The sequence below is a fragment of the Tupaia chinensis genome, unplaced genomic scaffold (assembly GCF_000334495.1).
Source record: "Tupaia chinensis unplaced genomic scaffold, TupChi_1.0 Scaffold147534_1, whole genome shotgun sequence".
Classification (NCBI taxonomy): domain Eukaryota; kingdom Metazoa; phylum Chordata; class Mammalia; order Scandentia; family Tupaiidae; genus Tupaia; species Tupaia belangeri.
In genome coordinates, this window is record NW_006207386.1 from 1,241,622 (window position 1) to 1,264,272 (window position 22,651).

The window sequence follows — 22,651 nt, forward strand, 5'->3', positions numbered from 1 at the left end:
GATTTAATCATAGAAACGAGCAACAGCTCAGGTCAATTGTGCTAGACTGAGTGACTTGGAACTGGATATTAATTTTTGTTGTAGTGCTAGAAGATTGGTATTGAATTACCCAAGGCAATTCCCACACTCTATACTTTTAAATAAAATGATACTTGCATTGATCACGAAGAAATTTTTTTTCTCCTGACTCATTTGTGAGAGCAACTGCTGTTTCTAATCAATGAGCTATACAACTGTAACAAGAGTCTTTGGGGGAAACAGTGATACATGCTGTGAGAGCTGATCCTAGAATAGCCTTAGTATTTTTTAGTCTTACTAGACTATGTCTCCTCCATTTACCAACAGGGCATCCTCCAAGGCCGTCAGATCAGAGACCATCTGCACAACCAACCTAGTAGCATTTGAGTGTTCAGTCTGATGAACCTCTTTCCGTCTAGCAGCATTTAACACTTAGGAGCTGTTCTCTTTCCAGTCCTTTTTTATTACCTTCTTTCCTTATTTTTTTTTTCATTTAATTTTTAATTGCCAGAGGATATGTAAACTCACTGAAGAGAAGGAGAATGTACCTCTAAGATGGGCATGGTCATACCAGAATCCCTTCTCCATTTCTCCAGGATTTGGGTCATCCTTACACATGCAGCTAGTATGTTTTTCAAGCTGCCAGGGCCAGGATGCCAACTGCAGTCAGCCATATGGAATCTGGCTCTCTTAACCACAAGGCCACAAGGCCAGCTATTTATTGGCTTCTATTACAGTTGTGACTCTGAGTCTCTATTTTTCTCCTCCTCTTTCTTATCTTTTAACTCATCTTTTTCTTACCATTGCTATGAATACCCATCCCAGTTCAACCCTTAGACCACTGTTTATTTTTTGTGTGATTTTATCTAAGAACATACTTTGACTTTAGCTGTCTTCTTTGTATAGCGTTTCCCATAATTATAAATCTAGCCCCCTCTGGAAAGTTCTGGTCTTCGATATTCTTGTCTAGAGCTTCACTCAAGTAACCTATTCAGTCATTAGAAAAGACATGATGTATCTTTCTATTTTCTTCTATGCAAAAATACGTCATGACTTTTCCAACAACCCAGTAGAAAACCCAAGCTTAATGTAAGGTTTTTGATGACTTCATGACAGATTTTGGCTTAATGTAAAAATAAAGTTAAGGAAAATTATGTAGTGGCCATATTCTTATTTAAAGTACCTGAACACAAACTTTATAAAAGTGAAAACAAAGTGAAATAGATTATTCTTTAATTAAAAAAAAAAACCAAGTTCAACAAATTTAAAGGTAAATTCCTCTTCTTGCCCTTATTCTTCCCTTATCCAGCCTAACTTCAATGATGCGGCTAGCTTATCCATGTCACTCCTCACCTTGAAAGACTCCCTTCATTCCTTTATCCTGTGGAATGTACCAGGCTCCTTAGTCTAGCACTCAAAGGCCCTCCAGGAATTGGCTCCATTATACTTTCCTTGCTTCACTCTTCAATTATCCTGTGTGAGTTCTTCCTTACCGTTTCACAGCTATGCCATAGACCAAGACTTACAGGCCTTCATGTCCACAGACAGGGAGTGAGCCTGGGAGGGCAGGGCAGTGATGACCTGGAGTGACCACCCTACAAACAAATGGCATCCCAGCTCTACATTGAGGCTGCCGTCTGAGAGTGGGCAAAGTGTTGTCCTGGTTCAGATTTTTCAATTTTGTCAGCTAACAAACAACACCTTTAGGGCAAAACAAAGCCATGGGCCAATGTTTGTGACTCAGCCACAGACACTGGCATTCATTCCTTTGCTGACCATTTACTTCACCTCTTTTCCTCCAATTCTTGAAAATTCATAATCAATATTCAATTTTTGTCAGTTGGTTGTGGCATTTGAAAATTTGAACAGAATATCAATAATTTTATTTTATTGAAATGAAGAGATATTGAATGCCTGGTACATTGCAGGTCCCTTGCCAAATGGTTTTAGTATTCTACAGGACTTCAAAAAGCCTACTGAAAATTAAAGTATGAATTTATTTTGTTGCAAAAAATTTTTGAAGTTTGCATAGTTTTTAATAGTATTACAAATTTCCATGAACTTTTTGAAGACTTCTCTTTCATCTTCACTGTAATTCTACTAGGTACAGGTATAATGGTCACTTTAAAAGTGGCTTAACTAAGGCCCAGAAAGGTTAAGTCCTATGCCTTTGGCTACCCGGGTCAAATTCCAGCTCTCTGTACTGCTTTCTGAGCCTCCCTGTAGGCTTGCTGGACACATGAACTACAGAAAGGTTATGGTACCTGGATACCGAGAGCAGCTGACTGGGGCTAGGGCAGCAAGAGCTTACCACTCTCCTATTCACTTAACCCCAGAGCGACGTGCAGACATGACCCTTCTCTGGGTGCCACAGTCTGGAAAAAGTAGACAAGTACCATGTTATTCCATGTTCCTTCTAGTAGCATTTGTGTTTGTTTAACAATTTGGTAAAGGACACTTGAGCGTGCTGGAGAGAGACAGAAGAGAGAGAGTGAAAAAGCACCTTCCCAAAGGGGGGGGATGATCACACTGCAATCCCATCTCCATTTTTCCCTTCAGGATTTTGGGTGCACATGCACAGGCACTCAGAGTGTTTCTCACACCACCTGGGAGTGGAACTCAAACCTTGCAGTCAGCCATATGGGATCCAGCCACCTTAATCACCATGTCACCTGCTGGCCCACTCCTAGTGACATTTTTAAGTGTGTGGAATTAAACGTAGCTAAGAGGAGCCAGAAGGTGGCACAGCAGTAAAGCACAACACTATGCAATGCAGTCCTATGTGAGAAGGTTCCTGGTTGAAGTCGAGATCCCCCTGTGTATATGTTCACAGGCTTGCCTGGGGCTGGCTGAGGGCTGGGAGTGGATTGCAGCATCAGGGTCCTGTTGGGGGCGCTGTCTCTTTGTCTTTCGCACACATGGAGAAATAAACTTAAAAAAATATAGCTAGCAATATACCACCCCTTCAAACCATTCCTTCCCAAAGAAAGAATAATGGGATTCTAAAACAAAATTTTAGAATACTAAAGGTATGACTTTTATTTAAAGGTTAATGTATAAAGAGCATTAAATAAATAAGCATCCCTTTGTCGACACTAACTAAAAATAAGACAAGATCTCAAGATTTGGTAGTTTTGAATGGCTAAGCAAAACTGGGTGGTGAAGTTGGAAAAGTAAATAGAAATAAAGTGGAGCTTGGCAGTGCTGCTTTCAGAAATGTGAGACGGACAGGGAAAGAAGCACAGCTCTTAATGGCGTAGGACTTTAATCCGTGATTCAAAACGAACATTAATTATTTTTTATTTGTGTGTAATCAAATTACATGGTACACTTTGGCACTGCTTCTCAGAAAAATAATGGTAAGTTGTAACATTCCAGGGGTAGAAATGGACTCTTTCAAGTTCAAAGCTTTTCTTGGCTTGTTGAAATAAAGGTTAAGTAGAACATATTTTAAAGTGCCTTAAATTCCATTGCATCTGAAGCAGAAATACAGGTGAAACGAAACTCTTAACAGCACTTCAGGGAATATGAGTTAGTACAGAAATGCTGGATATTCACATTACCATACTTAGATTAAATGGCTACTATAGGCAATTACCTGTCAAAATTCTCTTCATTTGCTTTCTTGGTAATTCACTTTAACAGATGAGTGGTTTCATTATTCCAGTGCATTTTGCTTATGAGTGTTAAAAAATAACTGAGGTGGGTTTCTGTAATTGTTTCTAAGTAACCCTATAATCCTAATGATTTCTAGATTTTAGGAGATTTTTATTTTTGTTTTTGTTTTTTAGGAAAAGAATAAGCCTTAAATTTAAACATTTTGGTAATCTTTAGATTTGTTCCTGTAATTTGGTTACATCTCCATAGCAGAACCATACAAAAAGGGTGTACATCAAACCTTTCAGTGTGCCACCTTGACATAACTCTGTGATGCTCTAGAGACATTTGTGTTGTTGTTTTTTTTTTTTAAGAGAGGGTTTTTTTGTTTTTGTTTTTGTTTTGTTTGTTTGTTTGTTTTGTTTTTGCTATAGGGTGCATGCACTTACCAGAGAGACAGAAAGTGAGAAATTACCCCCCAGGGGAGATGGCCACGCTGCAGTTCCTTCTCCATTCTCCTCTCGGGATCTTGGCCACGCACGCACATGCGCCCCGCATGAGTTTTAAGCCACCGGGTCCAGGACTCAAACCGCAGTTAACTACACGGGAGTCCAGCGACATAGCCATTACACTAACTGCTGGTCCCAGACACTTGTGTTTTTTGCAGAAATAAAATGGAAATTTGTAGTGTCTGATACACTTAAAGTAAAACTGAGAAAATGTTTTAATTGATACATGATAGAAAAATACATGCAAGTAAAATTTTAAATATTGTTCTCTTATTTCTTAAAAGTGAAAATAGGGGCCAGCAGGTGGCATGTTGGTTAAGGTGCTGGACCCCCACTTGACCAACCATGATTCAAGTCCCAGATCTGGTGGTGGCTTGCTTTCTCACTTTCCCTTTCTCTCTCTCTGATTAAATTAAAAAGCATTAATAATAATGATAATAAATAATTCTTTTAAAAAGTGAAAATAGTAGCAGATGATAGAAGAAAGGTGCGTAAACATCAGTATCGCTAATTCTAGACATAAATTTTAGAACCATTTCTATCAAGACTTTTAGATTTTGACAACATATTGACATTTCAAGTTACATGATACTTAAAACTATAATAGTATTAGCCTCCCAGTTTTGATGATAATTGAGATGTTACTTTTATAGTGGAAGAATATTTTATGTATTCAAAAAGTCACAATAAAAATATTCATTTATTTTAGTAAAATGGGGAGAATATTCCCAAAAGTTTAGGTGGTGTGATAATTAAGGTGGCTGGATTCCACATGGCTGATTGTACAGTTCAAGTCCCTGAACCAAAGGCTTAAAAATATGCATGTCCAAAATCCCAAGAGAAGAACAGAAGAGAAGGGATTACAGTGTGGCCATCCCCCATGGGGGAAAATTTCTCACTTTCCTTCTCTCTCTGGCAAGCACATTGGCCCTATAGCAAGCTAAAAAAAAAAAAAAAAAAAGTTTAATGATGAGCTGAGAATTTGAGACTAGATTTTATGATTGATTTCATCAGTAGAATTCCAAAGACAAGATTTTTTATACTAATATCTAAGTATTCACAGAGTTAGAAATTAAAGCGAATACACCTTTTTATTCAGAATGTTGGCATTTGTGGCAACTATGAATTTGTTTAAATGAAAGATACTTTTATGTATACAAAAGTGCTTTTCTCCCTACAGTCTTAAATTACTATTAATTAAGTGCAGCATAATATAATAGATAACTACAGTGTTTTAATATGGATGCAGTGGATTTGCCTGTCTTTCTCAATGACTATTGTTGGCTAATAATCTTCAGGGGATCATTTAAGTAGCCATCGTGGTTCTAAAAATATTTCTAAATGCCAAGGGTATAGCCTTTTTTTTCTTCAAGCATGACTAATAAACTGCACTGTTATTTAAGGGCATCATTTTTATTACAGCTTTTTTCTTGCTATACTCAATTATTTTCCAAATGTGTATAGCAAAAAAAGAAAGAGAAAATCTGTGCTGAGAAAAGAATAAAGGAAAGTCCTTTATATATTGAAACATTTCAGAACAATATGATAGTTAAACAGAAAAGACTGAGTTAAGAGTTTGGGGAATCTGTTCTATTCAATGAGGATTTTCACTGCTGATGTTTTTTGTAGCCTCATTGTTTTTATTTTAATTAATATTTCTATGGCAGAGAGATAATTAGGTAAATGCTGTTGAATATTAAATATGATAGTAGCTTAGGGGAAAATAAGCATTTCTGGGTCAAAGCCCTTAACAAAATATTGTCATATTTGAGCTGATTAATTGAATTAAATGCTAAATGGGTTTGCCACCATCTGACCAGACTCTCATAGTCACTCAGTTCCTTATCTGAAATTCCAGAATGGAATGACGGGATATGTCTAAGTTAATGCTGTTCTTTCTTATCTTGGCTACTCATGGGAAGCATCTTGATTAGAGAATAGTTCCGACGTTATGAAATATAGCTAAATGTAAGAACATCCCAAAGAGTCTGAACCTGTATGTGATATCGAGCACTCTCTCCATGCCATTGTGTGACGATCTCAGTGCTGTCACCCAGTGGTTTCTGCCTGTTGGTGGTTCCTGTCTGTGAGAGTCCATTAAAGAGTCTGAAGTAGATTCTAGGTCACTGTGTTGTCACTGCTGCCTGTATCTAACACCAAATGCAAAAATGACTCAACTTAATTTCTAATCAGATCAGGGAGGTTGAGCATTTTCATCAATCACATTTAGCTCAGAGAAATGTTACAATTTGTGAACATTACTGTTCAGTAGTATCCCAGGGTGATAGCTTTTAAATTGTATTTCCAAAATACCCTGTGGTCTCAGACATTGTACAGATAGCTGACTTTAATTTCAATTGTTTAACAAACTGTAATGAAAAGCACACACTGGGCCAGGTAGTTAAAGGAGCCAGATCCCATGTGGCCCACTGGTTTGAATCCCGGCCTCAGCAGCTTGAAAAACATGCCAGTCACGTGTGCATGTGTGCCCCAAATTCCGACAGGATGAATAAATAGAGGAGAAGGGATCACAGTGTGACCACTCCTCATTGGAATGTGCTTTCTCCCTCTCCATCTCTGTCTCTCTCTAATGCGTGTACCCACCTTCTGGAAATAATTTTCTTTTTCTTTTTTTTCTTTTTTTAAAAAAAGAGGGTGAGAAAGAAAGGCAAATACCACATATTACAAAATCTTTGTTAGGTTGACCAGAGATTAACTTGTGCTGCCGTGTTAACTAATTTGAGGACGGATTTTTGAATAAAGCTATTCCTGCCTTAGGCATACATCCTAAACTTTTGTAAACACGGTCTGTAGTGGGGGCCTGGCTGTCCCTGTGTGCAGGTTGTGCATGTTGCTCACATGAACTGTCTGAGCAGGTACACTACCACAGCTTTCCTGTGCTGGACATAATCTGTTCCCACCATGGTCCCCACATATTTGGGAACTTGCTTTTACCACAGAATAATAGTAAGTTAGACCAGTAACTCTTTATGCATTGCATTGTGTTACAATGTTATAAGATTAGGCCTATTTTACATTTTAGGTGCTATTCATCAATTTTTAAATTTTTATTCATGATGGAGGAGACTACAGCTTTATTGCAGTGAGCAAAGCAAAAGAGTGAGTAGCTCATACTGAAAAGACCTGGTCTCCCTGAAGTATTCCCCACATGCTTTTTTTTTTTTTTTTTTTTTTTTTTTTTGAGAGAGAGAGATTTTTCCATAGGTAGTATCTTCAACAAAGAGACAGAGAGAAACAGAAAGTAAGAAGTCACCCCCCAGAAGGGGTGGGCATGCCACAATCCCTTCTCTTCTAGTCTCCTCTCAGGCTTACGGACACACACACACACACAGGCCCCAGTCCAGGACTTGAATCATAGTCAACTACATGGGAGTCCAGTGATGTAACCATTATGCCCTCTGCTGGTCTCCCTTCCCCTCCTCCATATGCCTTTTTAAGGGCTAAATTAGGGGCAGAGGTTCCAAGCACATGTTCAATTCAATTCTTGGTTCAAGAGGGTATGGTCACCTTGTGGACATTCTTGATTGGTAAGGTCTTGATCAAATTTCTCTTCAGGTTTCTGGAACCATTCAGCCTGGGGTCTTTAAGCTCACAGCTGGAATACTGTTATCTTTAATAAATACATATGTTTCTGAGAAAAATTCCTTAACATTCTTCATCAGCATTTTGGATTCATTCTGGTTAAGGGCATCGTGCAATAAAAAAGCAAGCATTTGGCTAGCTGTGCTGTGCATGCCACTCAGACTGTGTGCTTCTTAGGCTGGGCTATGGAGCAGGCCGAGGAGCAATTCCCAATCCAGCTTCAAGACACGCCAAGACAACATGGACCTGTAATCCTGGTGACTCAGGAGGCTGAGGTTCAAGGCTGGCCTGGGCAACTGGTGAAACCCTTTTTAATAAAGAGCCTGTGGCCTGTGCTTATAGGCCCAGTGGTAGGCTGAGTTAAGAACAGCATGCATGATATGCTGAGACCTTGTCTTTAAAACAGAAAAGCTCTTTTTCTTTGTAACATCGTTTCCAATTATTTTAACACTTACCTATATGGGTCAGGATTATCTTGATATTCTGCAACCAACCAAAGCATAGATATAAAGTAACCTGGGCAATTTATGTAGACTGTAGCTCTCATACGCAACCTCTTCTGTCCACAGTGTTTTGTGTTTGTAAATATAACTTTATCGTTCATATTATATTGATCAGCATTTTATTTTGGAGAGATTTTTGCTGTACAGTATGTGTGCTTGTACATACAAGACCACAGTCTTTTCTCTGTATCCTACAGGAGCAAAAAGAGGAAGCAAGTTCTCTCAGAACTCTTATAGTGACAATGCCATCATGAGGGCTCCACCTTTGTGACCTATGTAATTCTGATACCCTCACATTAGAGGGTAAGGTTTCAGCACAAGAAATGAAGGGCCAGAAGGGGTATAGGTGTTCAGTCCATCACAGTACACAAGCTCATCAAGAGACAGAGAGAGAGAAAGTGAGAAATCATCCCCCAGGGAGGATGACTGTGTCACAGTCCCTTCTTCATTTACCTTTTGTGATTTTGGAGACACACACCCAGTGTGAGGTGCCAGGTCCAGGACTTGAACTGTGATTGGTCATGGAGGAATCCAGTGCCTTAACCACTATGCCACCTGCTGGCCCCTTCAACTTTTAAAGTAAATGTTACTGATTATTCCTAAAATAATTTGGAACATGGGACCAGCAGTTAGCATGATGGCTATGTTGCTGAACCCCCAGGTAGTTGACCACGGTTCAAGTCCTAGACCCAGTGGCTTAAACTCACGCCGGGTATGTATGTGTGTGCATGCCCAAGATCCCAAGAGGAGAATGGAGGAGAAGGGATTACAGCATGGCCATCCCCCTTGGGGGGGGGGGGGTGGTGATTTCTTGCTTTCTGTCTCTCTGGTGAGCACACGTACCCTATAGCAAAAACCTCTCCAAAAAAAAATAATAATTTGGAACTTGGGCATTATGGTTAAGGCAGCTGGATCCCATATGAATGACTACGTGGTTCAAGTCTTGGAACAGCAACTTGAAAAAACACATTGGACATGTGTGTGTGCATGCCCAAAATCCTAAGAAGAGAATGGAGAAGGCATTGCAGCATGGCCATCTCCCTTGGAGGTGCTTTCCCTTTCTCCCTCTCTATTTTCTTTTTCTTTTCCTTTCTTTTTTTTTAAGGAGCTACAAGGCATGTACGCTCCCAGGAGAGACAGAGACAGAGAGACAGAAAGCGAGAAATCACCCCCAAGGAGGGATGGCTACGCTGCAGTTACTTCTCCTCCATTCTCCTCTCGGGATTTTAGGCATGCACACACATGCGCCCAGCATGAGATTTAAGTCGCCATATCTGGGACTCGGACTATGGTCGACTACGTGGGAGTCCAGTGACGTAACCACTAAGCCATCTGCTGATCCCCCCCTTTCTATTTTTAACTGTTTTCTCTTCCTCTCCTCCTCCCAGTGAGCATACACGCTGTATAGCAAAACACACACACACACACAAAAAAAAAAAAAAAAAAAAAGGAAAATTTTTTACCTAGCTTTCAGAACTCAATACTAAGCAGTTATTTCTAATTATACATTTATAATGTATAGATCTTAGGGAGCATAAATACAATTAATTTGCCAGAGTGTACATGCACTTACCAGAGAGGGAGAGAAAAAAAAAGGAATGTGAAAAATATCCCTCATGGAGGATGGCCATGCCACAGTCCCTTCTCCATTTCTCTAGGGATTTTGGGCACATATGCACATGTGTTTGGTCTGTCTTAAGCCTCCTGGTTCAGGGCTCAAACCGCACAGCCAGTCAGATGGGATCCATCCTCCTTAATCACTACAACACTGGCTAGCCCCATAAATCTGTTGAATATTTGTCTTAGCTCAGGCTGCTATAACAGGATACCATAAAGTAGGTGGCTTCAACAACAGACATTTATTTCTCACAAATCTGGAGACTAGAAAGTCCAAGATCAAGGCTTCAGCAGATTCACTGTCTGACGAAGACCTGCTGCTTTCCGGTTCATAGACCACAGTCTTTCTGTGTCCTACAGGAGCAAAAAGAGGAAGCAAGTTCTCTCAGAACTCTTATAGTGACAATTCCATCATGAGGGCTCCACCCTCATGACCTCTGTAATTCTGATACCCTCACATTAGAGGGCAAGGTTTCAACACATGAAATGAAGGGCCAGGAGGGGTATAGGTGTTCAGTCCATCACAGTACACAAACTCATTACTCACACAGTTTATTAGTATTTCCCATAACTAAAACTTGGATGTCTGGAATGTAAAAATATGAATGTTCAATCATATAGTAGGGTGAATTTTAAGTTAAAGAGACTACCTAAAAACTCTTATGACAGAATCACTACTTTGCATTCTGCATGTAATCTTTTGTATCGTTTATCATTTGGGGAATGAAACTGGAGATCAGAGTTTGCCTCTGTGGCAGTTCCATATTACATGTACACTGGATTCTTCCAGAACATTCAAAGCAAAAAGATGATCATGATAGAGGCTATTTCTGTTGGGAGAAAAAGGAGTCATGAAGAGCGCATCATGATGTGTTGCATCTACACTCCAATATAACTCCTCTCAGCTCTTTCTCATGATAGTAAGAAGATCACTCATCATCTTCCCAGCTGCTTAGAGATGCATTTGAGAGAGAGCGGTGAATGGCTTTAGAACGTAATGTGTGCTTTGGTTTTGCTGTCCATTGTTCTTGCCCTAGACTTAAGTAAATGGCTTTGGAGATCCCTAATGTAATGGAACATGAAGGTTTCATTCCCATAGGACTGGAGCGTATACCTCAAAATCTGATAGAAATTTATATTTTTTAAAGCACATTGTTTATACATTGATTTTCCCTAACACTTTAACCCACAAATATAAATGAATGTTTTGGGGGGAAAATGATGATTGAAGTTGTATGGTTAGAGAGCCTTGCAACAAAAAATGTTTCATTGCTCAAGACATTCTATGTGTGAGGGGTTTTTAAAATCTGTAATAATGTATCATGTGGCTAAAATTCTCCTAACCCCTAGACTACCACCATTGTTAATCTTACCGCGCACTGTCCTGGCACCTGGACGAGCTGCTGCCTTCTTATCGTCTGTTTGCTTACCTCGGCTTTGTGTCGTTTCTTTGCAGAGACCCTCCTTGATGACTTCCTTCTCACGTACACTGTCTTCATGACAACGGATGACTTGTGCCAGGCGCTGTTAAGGCAATATCCTTCATTAACGTGAAGATGCGGTGACAGCTTCCTCCACACTGATGCCCCACGTTAGGAGTTAACTGCCTTTCTTCATTTTCTCAGCCTCACTGTACAGTGTGGCTGTGTTAAATATTAATGTAAAATAGGAAATGAGACCGAACAGGAAAGGGGACTGGAAATGCAGAGTTGCTGTTTTCACATACTGTGTTGTGAATAGTACTATTTATCTCATATTTGCTTCAAGTCTGTACCTCATGATTTCTTAGAAAGCTGAAGGTAGATGTGAATAACCCCCAAGTCAAGAGAGTGAGTTTAGTACCAGCGTCACGCTGTGGGGAGACACAGAGAAGTCTCAGTCAGTGTCAGACAGAGGTCTAGGGAACGTGCAGATGTGACACCACGTCCATGGGCAAAGTGTTCCCAGGGAGAAAAGTCATTGCCCCATGTGAGAATCCAAAATGGCCCCAGAAATCAACTGTTCATGGCATGTACTTTCAGAATGACGGGTGTGATTAGAAGGTAATGACCAGTAAAGGAATTCTACCTACTAGCTAGAAGATGTACAACAGAGAAACATTGAAAGACCAAACAGCAAAGCCTATAAAGTTACTGAAATTCTCCATGGAGGTTTCTTGCCTCACTGTGTTTGAAGAAGATTCTTCAGAAACATTTAAGTCTTCTGTTAACTATTGTGTTATTAAACCAAACTGAAGATTTCACCTTAGCCCACATGAAAATACTTAGGAACATGGATTTCTTCTTGTATATTCCAAGGAAATTAGTAGCTATCTCTCAACTTTACTGCATTTTCCTGCCTAAAAGAACTGTATGACCCCATAAAAGACAAAGTAAAATCTGTCTTAAAAATATAAACTATTACTCTTCAGTGTTTTATCATAGCCTAAGATCAAATAAAGCTACAGATATTTTGAAGCTTCTTAGACCTGGATCATAAAACTGATCTTGAAACATTATTAGTTTTGAATTTGGTAAATTTTAGTAGTATTTGTAGATTTCCTTCACAGCTTTCAAGTGAAGTATTGCTAATTCAACAATAATTATAAAGTTTGAATTTTTTTCTTCCCTCAGAGGTCTTGGAAAAATACCTGTAAATTCATTTCATTTACATTTTAACGCTAACCCATTTTGAGAACAGTTACCATCCATTAAGTAATATAAATTGTATTCTCAAAGCAAATTAGATGCCTCAAACTATTATCTTTAACTATGATCTTGATATTACAATTACTGTTATTTAATAAGTTAGTGCAGGCTCTTGCCATGGCCTGGTGGTTAAAGGAGCTGATTCTACATGGCTGACTGTGAGTTTGAATCTCAGCCCTGGTGGCTTAAAAAAAACAGGCTAGGCACATGTGTATGCATACCCCAAATCCCAGGATGGAGAACTGGAGAAGGGATTGCAGCATGACCCCATTTCTGGCTGCTTTTTCCCTCTCCCCATCCTCTGTCTCTTTTATTCTTTCTGGTGTGCGCACATGCCCTCTGGCAAAAATATAACAGCAATGATAATAATTTTAGTGCCTCACAGAATGTCTGTAAAGAATCTCTAAAACTGGGCCAGCAGGTAGCGTAGTGGTTAAGGTGCTGGACTCCCACATGGCCAACCGTGGTTCGAGTCCTAGACCCAGCAGCTTGAAAATCATGCTGGGTACATGTGTGTGCATGCCCCAAGTCCAGAAAGGTGAATGGAGGAGAAGGCATTACAGTGTGGCCATCCCTTAGGGGATGATTTCTCTCTCTCTATCTCTCTCTCTCTCTCTCTAGTGAGCATATGCACCCTCAGGGGGGAAAAAAATCTCTAAAATAAACTAGATGGTGCATTGTGGTTAAGGTGACTGGATCCCACATGGCCAACTGTATGATTCAAGTCTTAGAAGCCTAAAAAATATGCCAATTAATATACCAAAAAAAATTACTCTTCTAAAAGTAGAGGCGAGGAGAAGGGATTGTAACATGGCCGCTACCGCCCACTACCACCCCAGAGGGAACTTTCTCACTTTCTTTCTCTGATGAGTATCCATACCCTATATCCAAAAAAAAAAAGAACTAAAACTTTACTTGGATGTAAGTGTTTTGAGTCTTCGAATAAGACTTGGGTTTTTTGTTTGTGTTTTGATTTTTGCTGTAGTGCATGTGCACTTATTGGAGAGAGAGAAATCACTTCCTAGGGGATCTAGCCATATCTCAATCCCTTCTCCATTCTCCTCTTGGGATTTTGGACACAGCTAGCATGGTTTTCAAGCCACCAGATCTGGGACTCGAACCCTAGAGTTGGCCATGTGGAATCCAGTGCCTTAACCACCACATCACCTGCTGCTTCCTGGATAAGATAGTTTATATGAAAATTTAGATCAGAATCTTAGGGGCTTTTTTGATTATCAAAAATTATGAAATCTAACATTTTTTTTCTTTTCTTCTAAATTTTTGCCATAGGGTGCATGTGTTCATGCACTCTTCCATGGGCAAAGTGAAAAATCATCCCCAGGGAGGCTGACCATGCCACAATCCCTTCTCTTCCATTCTCTCTGAATTTTGCAGACACACATGCCCAGTATGATTTTCAAACTACCAGGTCCGGGATTTGAACCATGGTTGACCATGTGGGAGTACAATGCCTTAACCACCACACCACTTCCTGGCCCCAGAGCTAAAACATTTTAAGCCAGGAGTCTTGCTACATGATTGTTTCTGTCTGTGCACACTTTTGCCTTTGTTTTAGTCAGTTCTCTACTGTTTAGTAGCCAAAACCTTAAACTGGGTGATTTATAAGAACAGAGGTTTACTCTGCTCTTAGTTTGGAGGTTTATGATCCATTCAGGGCTATATCTGGTGAGGGCCCTTTGCTGAGGGGGGAGCTCTCTGCAGAGTCCCCAGGCAACACAGAGCGTCACATGAGGGGACAGTGAGCATGTGTCTGTGTGTTTCTGTCTCTTCCCATCTATAAACCCGTTAGGACTCAATCGTGTGGGCCCTACCCTGATGACCTTAATCCTAATCACCTCCCACAGTCTCCGCCTCTTAATCCCGGATTATAGTCAGATTATGTTTTCACCCTCTTAATTGTGTCACGACCAAATTTCATCACTTGAGTTTTGGGGAAACATATTTAACTGTAGCAACCTTTTATAATATGAACCATAAACAAAAATATGGCACTCATACTGTGAGATATTTATATATACATATATAAATATATGTGCATATACATATATCTGTATTTTATCTTTTATATCCCACTACTATCAACTTCTGGAGAGGTAAAAAATTTTCCACCTTGGTTTTGAACATTATGTATAGATAAGAGCTATTTGTGCTGGATTTAGATATTTTAGATGTGTATTTCTGTTTTAATAGGATTTAATAGCTTTTAGCTTTTATCATTGTAAAGAGCATTATTTAAGTTCATAGCCCTGAGCTAGCTACTATTCAGTGCATTACACAGAGGTTATAACTCTCACCCAATTTCTTCCCACTATTCCTCACCCCCCTCCCCTTAGCTAAATTTATAAATCAGTATAATCTGATATGGACAAAATGTAAAAGCATATTTATCCCTTAAAATAGAAAGCCAGAATAATACAGATATTGGGTCATCAGGAAGGTCATGACACATCTTTGCATAGATAAACAGAAAAGTACATCATGACTATCCCAACGACCTAATACATTTATTTACTGAATATTTTAAATATATATGTCATACAGGGAGGAGAACAAGGTTAAGCAAATAAATGTTAATAACTATGTATGGAAGAGAATGATTGAAGGGTCAGTCCCTGACATCGCCCTGTTCTGGTGGTCCATAATCGTAGAACATATAAATGCAGCTTGAATAAAAGCCCCCTGTCTTCACGTCTGTGTGCAGATCTAAAAGAACTTGTTAGTGTTTCTTAACTTTTTTTTAAGAATTATTTTATTTATTATTATCATTATTATTTGTTTAATTTGACCAGAGAGAGAAAGACAGAGAGAAAGGGAAAGTAGGAGAGAAAGCCTCCAGGTCTAGATTCGAATCATGGTTGGCCAGTATTTCTTAACTTTTACAAGTTTTTGTCCCTGTGTATTAGTGAAGCCATTATATTCATAGGAAAAAAGAAAAGAACATTTGCATAAGTAGAAATAATATGTATTTTTATCTTGCCTTTTAAGAGGAAAACTTGAAGAAACTTTAACAGACTTTTGTGTGTTTGCCCAAGTTTATTTCACAGGTGTAAATCAAAGATGTCCTTAATGTATTTTTGCAAGATGGAAAGAGAGTAATTGAATTATGTTTAAAAATATTTACTGAGCCTGAAGTAGAATTTATTCCTATTTTACAATTACAGATCAACATTAAAGACTACATAATCCTGTCCAACAATCCCAGAGCCTACCTGTGTTTGATCTCGTAGTATTTCCCATTCCTAGTTGTTTTCCATGTGTCTACGACACTCTAAAATTATCATTTTGGAGACAAAAAGAGTAAATCAGTTTAGAAAATGCCAAGCTGCTGTCTCATTCCTAGTCATTTAAGCACTTTGCTTTTGAGGTTGTTATTTTTATATCATTTTAACAGCATAGTTAACACATGTCCATGGTATACAAACTAGGAAATGCTAATAAGTAACATAAAAATATTCATGAATTCTGAAATCTCATTACCCTGAGACGCCATTGTTAACCCTAAAGTATATATCCTTCTAAATAATGAAATTCTTTATGTAAATAAGCATTGTTAATAGCAGTGGGTCACCCTAACATCTTTTTTTCTACTCCATAATATATTGTGAATGCTCCATGCCAGTAAATGTACTATTGGATCATCACTTTTATGGCTGTAGAATAGTCTGTTAAAAGACATGTAATAATTTAGTTAACACATCCTCAATTGTGAAAGTGTTTAGGTAATTTCCAACTTAATTTTTAAATTTTATGTTAATGAAAATGAAAATTAGCAGTCCTTTTTACTTCCACATGTGCACATTTATTCATATTTTTTTAGAGGACTTTTCCTTAGGTTGTGTACACCCACCAGAGAGAGAGAGAAACAGAGATTGTGAGAGGAAAAGTAAAAAGTCACCTCCTAGGAGGACGGCCATGCTGCCATCCCTTCTCCTCCATTCACCTCCCAGGATCGTGGGCACACACACACACACACATGTGCCCAGCATGAATTTTAAGCCACTGAATCCAGGACTCAAACTGTGGTCAGCCATGTAGGAGTCCAACAATGTATGGACTCCTACATGGAGTAGCAAAAATCCACTATGCCATCTGCTGGCCCCTATTCATTTATGTTTTTAAGTAAGTTGATAGGGTTGGGCATTCAATTTATACTACAAATTGTGCTTTAGAAATCTTTGTTCATTTGGAATTACCTTCAAAATACCTGGTTTTACAGAATGTGAATTTCTGAGGCTCAAAGGCTATGTGGCCTAGTTCTGATTTAACTTTGATTGAAATAGTATTCACCTGCGTAGTGCGCTAACTCTCTTTGAGCTACTCTTGAAATTAATGCTCCCCCGCCCCCAGTATATGTCAATGAACCCAGTTTGCTTTTGGACTGACCGCAGCTGCCATCCATGACCCAACGCCTAACTTCCTAGCCAGGCACTGAGTATATGCTGATCATTTTCTGGGTTTGTTTTTGCTCTTTTCAGTGCACACCTTTTGCACTCTCTATACATATTCTCTTCTTCCTGCACGTTATATACATGTAGTTTCTTTGAAAATATGCTTTAGGCCAGCAGGTGTTGTGGTGGTTAAGGTGCTGGATTCCCACATGGTCAACTGAGGCTCAAGTCCTGGACCTGGTGACTTGAAAATCAAGCCAGGTATGTGTGTGTGTGTGTGTGTGTGTGTGTGTGTGTGTATGAATATGAATGCATGCCCAAATTTATAGAAGTGATTGCACTGTGGCCACCCTGCTGGGGGATGATTTCTTACTTTCTCTCTCACCAGCTCTCTTTGGTGAGCACATGTGCCTTTTGGCAAAAACCTTTTAAAAAAAAAGAAAAAGAAAATGTGTTTTAGCATATTTTGTAAAATTGAGAATAAATATATCTCTTCATACTTTGTTATTTCCATCAATGTAATGTTCTTTCTTAACCACGTGCACCTATTCTGCTAAGAAGTATCAAGGCAAAGAAGAAAACTCAGATATTCCCTGTCGGAAACGCAAAGTCTTGCATCTTGTTTCCCAATGGATCACTCTATACAAAGACTGGTTACATGAAGATGAGCACTCGAAAATGTTTTTAAAGGTAATCTAACACAGATATACTTGGATGCCAAATTACTAATATTATTTTCACTTATACTTTTCAAAAATTTCATTGGTACGTATCTGTCATTCAACTTTTTTGTGATAGTCGACTTGTGATTCAGAGGCAATATAAACTCATTTTGACTTATGAGGCTTGATAGTCCCTACATAAGGAGAAACTTAATTTTTTTAAATTTTAAATCTTTATAAAAAAAAGTAGAAGGACTTTTTTCATTCATTTAAGATGCTGTAGTTTATGTAAGTCATGGGAATTTTGATTGCAAATGAAGTAATTAAGGAAGGTAGATGAAATTATATTTCAAAATTTGATACTAATATGTTGAAAGTTATTATGTTTGAACTAGCCAGTTTCATACATATGGTATTTGAATAAAATATCATTTATCATTTAAAAACTATACTGACAATATATGCATTGTGAAATATTTGTAGAAGTTGGTGTATTTTGAGAATTTTAAGTAATAATTTGTAGAATAGGTACTTAGATTTACATTTGGAACTAGACAAACTGTTTTTTCCCCTGGTTATTAATAAGCTGCAGTGCCTTTTCAACACAGATGATTTTGTGAAGAATTAGTAGATTTTATGAACCTACTAACTAGTAGATGATTGGATTTCTTTGGCTATCAAAACCATATTAGTTGTGCCAGTCAACAGAGAAGGGGTAGAATGGAATTCAGCTAGGAGGAGTTCTAGTTCAGATTAGGCAAATACCTAAGCTGATTCTCCCTGGTATGAAGGAAGCCACTTTGAATTCAACAGTCATGTGTCATTTAGACATCTAGTTAAAACTGGCCTTACCCTTCTGACTAAATTCATGTTTCTTTCAAGACAACTGGTAAGTTTAATTCAGTTGTGGTTTTTCCTGCAAAATTATTATTTAGACATTATCGTGTTTGTTTGCTTGTTTGTTTTAATACAGAGCAGGCAGGTAAATCTTGAGCCAGGGATCTCTAAATTCCCAGAATCCTCACTTGTAGCCTCTGGAAGCAGTGAGAGAGCCATGGCAGTTTAGTGAAGTACCTAAGGGTTAAGAGATATAATCCCATTCTAAATTTCTTTGGTGCCTGGTTAAACCCCTACATTGTCCTCGATTGGACCTTATTTCCTTGGACAGAAGAGCCAGTGTATGAGCCTTAAGCCTCATAAAGTGGACATTAAACCATTTTAGCTGCCATTTTGTCTTTTCTCCCCAGACCATATACAGAAATGTACTAGATGATGTCTATGAATATCCAATACTTGAAAAAGAATTGAAAGAATTTCAAAAAATACTTGGAATGCACCGTCGACAGTAAGTATTTCATGTTCTTTATTGGAGTTAATGAAAGAAAACAACATGGGGCCAGCAGAAGGTATAGTAGTTAAGGCACTGGACTCCTACATGGCCAACTGCGGTTTGAGGCCTGGACCAAATGACTTGAAAATCACACCAGGTGTGTGTGTACCCAAAATCCTGAGAAGAGAATGGAGATGGGATTGCTGTGTGGCTATCCCCCTCAGGAATGATTTCTTACTTTATCTCTGGTGAACACATACACGATATAGCAACAACAAAAAAAATAAATAAATGAAGAAAAGAAAAGAAAAAAAGCAACAAATCTTTTTAAATATCTTATACATAAGATTATTTCTGAGTATTTTGACTCTAGTATTCATCTTGATTCCATAGCTTTTTTTTTCCTTCAGTAAAAAATTGTATATCTGATTCTTGTGTTTTCAAATGAAAAAACACTAAATCAAGCTCGTTGACATTTTTTAACCCTGTTTGACAACAAAAAAATAAGCTGGGCCATAACAAACTGGGTGCACAAAAGCAATTATTTAATAAATTATTATTTCATTTTAAAAGTCTAAATATTTAACTTGTCATTTGGGAGTTCATATTTATCTCTGTGGAGTAGAAAAAATATATCAGTTTTATAAATGATGGGTTCCAGTAAATAATGGAGTTTTTCTTTTCTTTTTTTTTTTTTTGAAGAATTATTTACTTTTATTTCATTCCATTTGCTATCACTATGTTTTAATTTGACCAGAGACAGAGAGAGAAAGAGAAAGCGAGAAAGCAAGCTGCTAGCTCCAGGACTCGAAACATGGTCAGCCATGTGGGAATCCAGTGCCCTTAACCACCACACTACTGCCGACCCCATGGAGCACTTTAAAAGCTCAATTTTATAGGTTCCCTGAGGTTTCTTTATTAATTTAGAAAGATTAAAGAAAACCATTTACTCAATGACTCTTGGTATGTCCAAGCATTCCCTAGGCATCTATCATTAATCTTTCAAATCGGTAATACCTGATGTTACTGTGTTATTACCACTAAATAATCTTATTAATTTTGGTAAGTGAAAGCATCAAATCATTATTCATCTTCCAAGGATAGCTGCACAATTCATTTGTGGAGAAAGAAAATGTTCTCTGGTTTACATTTTAGTTACACTCAGTAAACATGAAGCACATAGATTGTCAACTTGTGAAAAGCTTCTGTTAAGACTTCAGTGACAGTTGTACTTCCCATTGGAAAATGTTAATTCAAGTCTTTTAGATTACTAATTAGAGACTTAATGCCTGACTTGATTTTAGTAAAGGAAGACCCCCGCCCCCATTGTAAGTGAAATGTCTATATACATTTATTTGAGGGAGCAAACCATGTGTAAGGTTTTAACCTTCAGTCATTAAAATCACACACTGAGAAATTCAGAAATGAAATGTAAGTTGGTATAGTGCATTAGAAATGAATGTTGTGAATCTTGGTGGTCTTCTTTAATCATAGTCTATATCATATTAACTTTCCATAGCCTAGCACTGTGATAATGTGGACTAACAAATGAAACAAATAAGAACAAAAAGACAACCTTTACATCGAAATAATCTCCCACATGAAAGTTGATCTGTGCTGTAAGTCAGATCTGATACAGTTGAGCAACTTTAGTTTATGGCTAGTAACTTTTAAAACATTAAGTAAATTAATGGAATTTAATACATTTTATTAAAAAGCTTACATAAGGGTCAGGTGGTGTGGAGGTTAAGGCACTGGACTCCCACATGATCAATCGCAAGAAAAGTCCCGGACCCAGCAGCTTGAAATTCATGCCAAATGTGTGTGTGCATGCCCAAAATTCCAAGAGGAGAAGGGATTGTAGTGTGGCCATTCCCTCTGGGGGTGAGTTCTCACTTCCTCTCACCATTTGTCTCTCTTCGGCAAGTGCACACACCCTATGACAAAAACATTTAAAACAAAAAAACATAAAGTGGGAAATAATAGTTAAAATAAGAACTAAGGTATGATTTTTGCCTTTTTGGTATAAGATTATGATATACCTTTAGATGCTAGAATAAGATTTAATTCCTACTGTTGAGGTTATCACATTTTGTCTAGCCCCATTGTACAAGCAGTTTTTTTTCCAATAAAATTAGTGATTCATTTAATTTAGGGCTTATCTAATGATGTGTGAAATCAATTCCAGTACCAGTTTCTTCATGGGCAGAGGTGACCGTGGGAATGGGAATCTGTGGAGCATGATCAGAGATGGACATCTACAGAATGTTTCGCACTAGAGAAATTCCTGGAAAAGAAGCACCTTGACTGAATTAGCTACATAAATAACAATAATTTTACTAAAATCTATCACTACATGTGAATATTGTCAACCCCTCCCCCCAAAAAATTTTCTGGGGCCAACAGATGACATAGTGGTTAAGGCACTAGACTCCCACATGTCAACTCCATTTCGAGTCCCAACCCGGTGGATTAAAAATTACACCAGGGTATCATCAGATGATGTATTGGTTACGTTACTGCACTCCCATGTAGTCAACCACAGTTCAAGTCCTGGACCTTGGAGCTTAAAACTCACGCTGGCTGCGTGTGCATGCATGCCCAAAACCCCAAGAGGAGAATGGAGGAGAAGGGATTGCAGCATGGCCATCCCATCAGGGGGGTGATTTCTTACGACCTGTCTCTCTGTCTCTTTCTGTCTCTCTGATGAGTGCACACACCCTATAGCAAAAAATCTCTAAAAAAAATGAAGGAAGGAAGGAAGGAAGGAAGGAAGGAAGGGATTCTCACACCAGGCATGTGTGCACTTGTGCCTAAAATCCCAGCAGAAAAAAAGAGAAGGGTTTGCAGTGAGGCCATCCCCCCAGGAGGTGATTTCTCACTTTCCTTCTCACCATCTTTCTTTATCTCTTTCCAGCAAGCATACATGTCCTATGGCAAAAACCTAAAAAAAAAAAAAAAAATTTCTTCAGTCTCTGTTTCCATGTGTTGAATAAATCCAGTTCCTTCCTCAGTTCTCAGCTTCACTTTCTATGGGTAGAATGCAGAATAGCTACTTTACTTCTTGGTGTATTTGAAATTCAGAACTTCATTTCAACTGCGGTAGTATATATAGTAAGTTAATGGCTATTGTGTTTTATTTGAAGAGCAAAATATTCTGCTCAGCGCCTGAAAATTAGTCTTCCACAATAATAACTGCATTATTCTCGGTTTTGGAGCAAACTGACTTCTCATCCTTTTCCTTTCAGCACTGTAGATGAATATTCGCCACAAAGGAAGGTAAGGCAGACCCATCTGTTCTGAAGAGGATTGATGAGGTTGGGAGAACTTGCCTTGCCTCACTGGCCTTTCTTTAGAATTATAAAGAATACCACCTCAAGCCTCCCAGGCCAGGTGGGAGCCTGGGACTGCAGGCCGCCGGCACTTTCCTGTGTCCCTTAGTTTCCCTGTGCTGGTACAGGTCCACTTTCAGCCGGGTACTGTGACTTTATGACGTTCTGCATATTTTTTTTGTAGTCAGAGCTTCCTGCTGCCCTCAGAGTGATATAAATTTGATTTTTAAAATGTTTATTCCAAAATAATAATAATAATCCAGGTAAGAATCTTGATTCCAGGAGTAAAGTCTTGGTTCCAGGAGAAAAGGCCTATATTCTCATCACGACAGGAAGAGGGGTGGTAACCAGCATACCCGCTATCTGGTTTATCTTGGTTGGGGA

General features: G+C 38.5%; 1 protein-coding gene across 3 annotated transcripts in view; it reads left to right on the top strand.

The window, feature by feature from the left end:
* Positions 1-22,651, top strand: part of RAPGEF5 (Rap guanine nucleotide exchange factor 5) — a 112,939-nt gene that overhangs the window by 56,982 nt on the left and 33,306 nt on the right. For all 3 annotated transcript variants that reach the window (XM_027768824.1, XM_027768823.1, XM_027768825.1), the window contains 4 exons: positions 11,304-11,382; positions 17,489-17,633; positions 18,853-18,950; positions 22,184-22,214. In XM_027768824.1, the coding sequence (XP_027624625.1) occupies positions 11,304-11,382; positions 17,489-17,633; positions 18,853-18,950; positions 22,184-22,214 (353 nt within the window). The remainder of the gene's footprint in view (positions 1-11,303; positions 11,383-17,488; positions 17,634-18,852; positions 18,951-22,183; positions 22,215-22,651) is intronic.